General features: G+C 37.7%; 1 protein-coding gene across 1 annotated transcript in view; it reads right to left on the reverse strand.

The window, feature by feature from the left end:
• The window catches only part of LOC140322298 (uncharacterized), a 10,806-nt gene extending 8,240 nt beyond the window's left edge, over positions 1 to 2,566 (reverse strand). Inside the window, exons 1-2 of the mRNA XM_072398878.1 lie at positions 2,242 to 2,566; positions 185 to 613 (exon numbers count right to left, since the gene is read on the reverse strand). Of these exons, the coding sequence (XP_072254979.1) occupies positions 185 to 613; positions 2,242 to 2,284 (472 nt within the window). The 5' untranslated portion in view covers positions 2,285 to 2,566. The remainder of the gene's footprint in view (positions 1 to 184; positions 614 to 2,241) is intronic.
• Positions 2,567 to 7,568: the final 5,002 nt, after the last annotated feature.

Consider the following 7,568-nt stretch of genomic DNA (forward strand, 5'->3'; position numbering starts at 1 on the left):
TCCTGCAGGGTGACACAGACAGAAGGGAGCTATGAGTCTGTTCTCCTCCTGCAGGGTGACACAGACAGAAGGGGGCGCTATGAGTCTGTCCTCCTCCTGCAGGGTGACACAGACAGAAGGGGGCGCTATGAGTCTTTCCTCCTCTTGCAGGGTGACACAGACATAAGGGGCTGCTATAAAAGACTCATTAAAGGCAAATGTAATTTACATATTTTACCTTTGAAGAATAAATAGGTTCCATGCTGGTTTCGCCACTGTTCTTTTTTTCCCCCATCATATTGAAGTGCGATCTGACAGCAGAACAAGTGCCCATCATTTTCCTTTAGATTCTGGATTCTGATTGTCGCTGTTCTGTCCCTCTGAGGGTTTCCCCCCATGCTGATCCGTCCTTCATAGGCTTTATAAGTCATTTGCTCAGTATGATTGTAAATAAATCTGTAACTACTTCCACATTTACTTCCTATTGCCCGTCTCCAGTACACTCTCACCTCTGTAGGTTCGATATTGGTACGATAAGAGAAGTGACAAGGTATGGTCACCGATCCTCCTTTTTCCACCCTGATGGAGTCAGGTTGCTCTGTACAGTAGGATTTGTCTTCATCATTGTAGACTCCTAAGGAGAAAAAAAGTTTTATTTATCGCCAATTTGACCAATAACATCATGCCAGGCCCCTAGCAGCACAGCTCCGGCTTAGGGACCTACACCGTTCACCACTTATAGTGGGACCCCACCAACTTGAGTGCCCTAACCATAATTAACCCAGGACTCTTACCTTTAACCAGAACTCAAACACCTACCCCAACTCCTTTTAACAGGGCGGGTGGGTGGAAAATGTCTTCCCTCAAAAAACTGTCCCTAACTTCCGTTTCTCACTCCTTATAACCCTTCTTCTCTCCACCCCCTTTACTTCCATCCTGACCCTCTCTCTATGCCCTCCCCTTTTTGTAATTCAAACTTTAACCCTTTCCCCCTATCTTGGGCAGGCCGAGCACTCCTGTCATGCTGCCCCTGCGCATAGTTGCTTGCTACGGGTCTCTCTTTACTATTTTGCAGTTTAAGACTGCCTAGAAGCCTGGAACAAATATTCATAGGATGTATTAGCATATTGTTTTCATTCTCTATCTCTGAATGTATTACCTGTATACAATGCATATATTGTATTGTAACTATATTGTCGGGCGTCACCACACACATATTTACACTCGTGTATTCTTATTAAACTGCTGCTGTAACTTTCTTTGATGATTTTTGAATAAATACACACGCTTTCTATGATACAGAAGAAAACAATCCTGTTTCTAATGTGCCCAAACAATAATTCATAATAATTTTAAGGTATGATTTAAGTAGAAAAGATATCAAAAAAATACAACATGAGTGACACATATTTCATTACATCAGTGTGAGAAAAGCAAACATGGTAAAATCACAGTTGGACTGTAACTCGTCCCTTGATAGGGTTCAATAAGGGGAAATAATCAATTAATATGAATCCATACATCAAAACTTAAAAAGACACATGAGCACATGAAAAAAAAAAATTTCACGTAGTAATCATTATTTAAAATGATGACATATCTCGATACTTTACAAAAAGTTATGAAAGTTAAAAAAGCAATACTTATAATAATAATAATAATATTGATGTAATAATATTTCCTATTTTGGGCATGAATATGACAAAAATATTACATTATAAATAGAGAAGTGTATTAGAATATATAAGATATATTTTAAAAAATTGTTGTAAGTCATTTAGTTAGAAATAGGAGAGATAGGATTTAATTCCTATTTTGTATAAATGGGCCTAACTCCACACATAACCCTACATGGGTGTGGCAGAAGGAATCAGTTGCTGCAAAATTCTTATTTAATAGATAACAGAGAGACATTTCTGATGACATATTTTTGCGCACACTACACAAGCACATGCAAGAATTAGACAACGACCGCTATTTACAACTAACACTATTCTTCTTTTTTTATTATTTATTATTGGCATATTTATCATTTACAATAATTGGTTAATAAACAAAAGTAAATTTAGTCCATAAGACCTTGCATCCCAATAGAGACGAACCACAAATACACATTCTACATCAATCCAGGTACAAGTTTTATTTTTATTCCAGATATTTATCAACCTTCAAATCAATCCAAGTACAGATCAGCACCTTCTGTTGTGATTAACTACCCTTACTACCCTTACTACCTTGCTTCCCAAAGTCCCCAACACTCACCTTGGGTGAAGAATAATATTAGGAGGACCAGTATGACTTTCATGTTTGAAGATAGAAGGAATAGAAGGATTCTAATTATTTTTGTTTGTACAAAACAAGTAAGAAGAACTAACTTCCTGAATGTCACAGCTTGTGGTTTATAAGGGTGGTTGACATTTCCATTGAACTGTTCTGTTTTATAAGAATGGTAAATATGGATATGGGCCAATTAACTCCATAATGTTCAATACTTCCCTAGCAGCTACATTAAAAATTGTAGAGAAGTGGGCGATGGGTTGGATAAACTAGAACTGGGCAGCATATTGTAATGGGGAGAAGCTGTGTCAGCAACATTGTGAAGTCCCGCAAAGCAGGTAGTAAATCCTGTGTATTGAATAAGTAAATATGGCATGCCCTATTATATATTTCAGAAACACATATGTGTGACACATTGGGCCTGATTTATTAAAGCTCTACAAGGCTGGGGAGGACATACTTTTAATAGTGAAGCTGGGTGATCTAGCAAACTTGGAATGGATCTGAGATTCAAAACATTTGCTGTCAAATAGCAAACAACTTTGAAGAAATCCATTCCGGCTTTGATGGATCACCCAGCTTCACTATAGGAAGTGTATCCTCTCCTGCCTTGGAGAGCTTTAATAAATTAGACCCATTCTGTGAAATATTTTATATATTGCAGATTACTGCCTTAGATGTAATGGTTCCATTAGCTTTCTGCTTTCAATTCAACTTCCCTTGAATTTGTTGTTGTAAGTCCATTAACCCCCCTAGCAGTATTCCTGAGTGTGACTCGGGGTTGATTTACCATGCAAAAAGCGGTAATCCCGAGTCACACTCGGGGTCGCTAAAAACATAAAAAAAACCACTTACTTTGTTCCACTGGTGGTCCCTGCAGGTCCTCGGGATACATCTTCTTCCTGCGATCTTCTCCTGATGACTGCAGAGACGATCTCCCGGTGATGTCGGTGCATGTGTTGGTGCTGGCGGGAGGAGCGGCAGGAACTTCAAATAATTTTGTATTGGATTCAATACAAATGGCTGTATTGAGTCCAATACAAAGAAATACTAAAGTCCATCAATCGTTTCAGGGTGCGCTGGTGAAGCCAGAGGCTGGTGTTTTAGACATGGCACCCTGTACACATCTCTGCCAAGTGGGCTGGTGATACAGAGGCTTTACCATCCTGACCGTGAAACTGTGACAGTAGGGTAACAATACTCCTTGTCCTGTTTTTATTAGAAAAGGAAGCATATGAACTGATTCCATGACAAAAGGGTCAGTAAAAGGAGTAGAACTTAATTTGGTACAAAATTATAATATAAAAAATATATATAAACATACACACACATATATATAAAATTTAGGACAATTTAGTACAGTAGTCGACAACCTTTTGGACATCACAAACCACTAATTCCATGGACTCCGAACCGTGTATGCGCCCTTGAAATAACTTTCAGGTCTCAGGAAACCCCTGCTATAATTACTATATCTACAGCTCATAGCATATTAGTGTGGTGGTCAATAGGAAGATCATCTCTTACAGTGCTGACCAATGGGAAGAATGCCACCCTTACAAAAGGATCATTGGTATCAGTTAAACCGAACCAGGTCACAAATTGGTCATTGCTAAAAGAACCCCTAGCAACCTCTGGAGAATGTAATCAGAGTAAGTTCCTCCATCCTAATCAAACAGTTCATGAAAGACTTAAAGACTGAATCTAGTGCCATATCTTTGGTAAATTATACAACAAAATAAAACAAAGAAAGTACAGTAGGGTTTTTGAAAACAAAAGAACCTTCCCTGAGGATGCCAGAACGGTGAAACGCATCAGTAATTGAGATTACTTTTATCTTCTTTTACACCATTATGTTGACTCACCTATCCAAATTGGGCTATAGGACAAAATAGGGTAAACCCTTACCCATACAATTAGTGGATGAATATAACTCATCCTAGCAAGGTTTAAAAATAAAATTGCTTACATTTTGATATAGCTTTTCTACAAAACTGAAGTTGTGGTATTCTATAAAACATATGTGGCAATATATTTCATAATTATAAGTTTCATTTTAAAATATGTCATAATATGTTTAATGTATTATCGTATGTTGTATTTACTGATTTACTCTGTATATGTATTTGCAACCTCTGTAATAAATTGGTGCAAATGCATAAAAGATGGTCCTAGGGACCACAGTGGAGCATGGGACAAAGAGACTCAACCTTGGTCTGAAATTTGCCCTAACCAGCACAGGAAGCTAAACCAGCTTACAGAATTATTTGCATGGTGGCTTCCCCTATCTTTGAATTAAATAATTATTAGGCTTTGATAAGTACTGGCTTGTTCCAATAGCAAAAACCAATTATGAAAGTTCCAGTGAATATAATAGGTATTGCATATTCTGGTGAGGAAGTTCTAAGGTATATTTAGGGTAACTTTGGAATATTAAATGATCCCGGGAGGAACATTTATCTCTTTTTTTATAGATTGATAGACTTAAAGGTCAAAAGAAGGACTGTTAGTCCCATGTATATTTTCAGAAAATTTCTTGGCTGTCCCATTTGTAGAAAATCATTGGTCTAGCCTGCTTACTGGGGCCACTTGGATGTCAACTGTACTTGGCCAGAAACTCCATTCAATTTCATTGGGCATTTAACACATAAACGTGAACCCCACTGTATGCTGTAGTGCATTCCTCCTTTCTTTGAACGCTGTGAAGATTAATGAAGGCTGCAACGGTGAAGTAAAAAAATAAAGGTGGAAGGCACAGGTCATTGTTACCTTTACTATATACTATCCGTATACCTATACTTATCTTATACTGCAGGGGAGTGCAGATTGTCTGAGAAGTTCAAACTAGCATTGCACCCAAAACAGGGATTGGGAAGGACGGGGACTGCAGCAGCCTGCTGGATAGTGGTTAGAAGTAGGGACAGTGTCATTTCTGACACATTTAGGTAGGGATCTCAAGGATGATCTGTGATTTGAGTGAGAGAGAGAGCTAATATCCCCTGAGGAAGCGGATGATTATGCCATGAAACGCGTTGAGAACTCTAGAACTAACAAATATTTCTATTTATCTGAAATTTTACACAATTCTTGGTGAATATTTTATGTGATTTTTAAAGATAAAATGAATAAATGTTATTGTTTTAATGTTTGATATGTTTTAATTTGATTTTCCATAAATGGATATATTTTGAATATACTCATGATACCAATTGTTGTTACTGCCTTATTATAAGTCCTAATTTTCTTCTGTATGTTTATCTGAACTAGATCAATCAGGGGATGTGGCAGTTGTTAAGGTAGTAACCAGGAGGACCAAATATTCTATGTTCCTAATAAAGTCAGTCCTATTGTTCTCTAAAAGAGAAAAAATTATGAGAGAGACATGTATGTATGACATGAGAGAGAGACATAAATGTATGAGAGAAAAAACTCCATCTTATGTTCAAATGAATATTTAAAAATTGCTCACCCAGATTGTTTGGTGTAAAACCTGGCACAGGAGACCCAAAAATCCTCAGCAGCAAACAAATCATGCGATGCTTTTCCCAATATTTTCCTTTTTTTTATTAGCATGTTTATCCTGTGCTAATTTTTTTTTAGACGTTTTTCTTATATATACACAAGAGCAAAAATATTTTTGGTCCATAGGAGCTTGTCATCTTTATGGTATTACTTGAAATAATGAAGTATCAGAAATCACATTCTACAAAAACTCATGTACAAGTTTTTTAAATCAAACATTTATCAACAATTCATCAAAGTCAATGAAGTATGGATCAATATCGTTGCTTGCAGTAATCTCCCCTTCATACTACTACTCTTCAAATCCACTTACTATATATGTGTAAAATAAGCAGTTGGAAGAGGGAAGGCAATGGTGGTTAGATGTTGATGTAAATGAGAGATAAATGCAATGAAAAAGTTTTGTAAATAAACATTGCTTCATTTTTAAAAATATTTCAAAACAGGACCTCTGGTAGACCATTGTGGAAGAAAGAAGATCCAATTAATTTGGGCAACTTTTTTCCCACTTTTAAGGTTTCCCCTTCCACAATCTTAGCCAACATGTTATTTTAAATAGGAGGATTATTCTATTCAGAGTCCTTGTATAATAAAGTAAATAAATTAAAAAAATTTAATATTAATATTATTAATAAACTTTGACATTTTGTGTTTTAAACTTTATTATACTCATACTATTTTATTATACTGTAAAATACATTTTCATGAAAGACAATGCACTGCTTTTAGACATAAAAAATCCAGTGTATTGCATTCATTACAGTTATTTTGTATTGAATGCAATACAAAATAATTTGAAATTCTGACTGCGCCCCTAACGGCAGCTGTACGTGCCAACATTACTGGGAACTCCCGGGGAACGTTGGCGCACTCTCCAGGGGACAGATCGACGAAGGCTGGAGGATGGCAGGACCCCGGAGGATGCCGATGGGACCAGGTAAGTGTTTGTTTTTTACTTTTTTAGCTACCCCGACTATGATTCGGTGTTACTGCTTTCAGCTGGTTTTTTTTGCCCCGTTTTTTTCACACTTGGGCTCACCACTATGGAGGTTAATTCCACAGATCCCTCAATTGTGCTGGAGAAGTCCTCGATCAGGTTCAGCACCATCCTGGAATTCTAGTTTGTCAAGTCGCGGAGGAAGCACCAGGCACCACCATCTTCAGCCTCCTTCTGCACCCAATCTTGCACTGCACTGGCATGAGATAAGGTGACACTGACTGAGGTAAAGGTTAAAAAAATATATCAAAGAAAAAAACAAGCCATGAAAGGAATGGCCTGCAGAGCCTAGAGACAGGTAAGCACAGATCCGGGAAAGGCTACAAAAACATTTATATGACTGAAGGTCTCCAAGAGCACAGTGGCCTCCATAATTCCGAAATGGAAGATTGGCACAACTAGAACTCCTCCAAGACTGGTCACCCAAAATGAACAAGCAAAGAGAAGGGCCTTAGTGAGGGAGATGACCAATGGTCACTCTGACTGAGCTCCCGAGACCCTGAGTGGAGATAGGACTATGTTCCAGAAGGACAACCATAACTGCAGTCCTCCTCTAATCTAGGCTTTATGGCAGAATGGCTAGACGGAAGCCTCTCCCCAGGGCAAAACACATGAAAACCCACTTGGAGTTCTGCAATAAACAACCTGCCTGTTCACAATTTTCTTTTTATTTTTACAGTATTATTATACTTTAATTAGTGACAACAAACATGATTGGCCAAAACATTGTTATATTTCTGACTCGAATCTCCTGATGGCAGGTGACACCTTCTAGAAAACCTACAGGAGAAAT

This window comes from Pyxicephalus adspersus, chromosome 2 (assembly GCF_032062135.1).
Source record: "Pyxicephalus adspersus chromosome 2, UCB_Pads_2.0, whole genome shotgun sequence".
NCBI classification, from domain to species: Eukaryota; Metazoa; Chordata; class Amphibia; order Anura; family Pyxicephalidae; genus Pyxicephalus; species Pyxicephalus adspersus.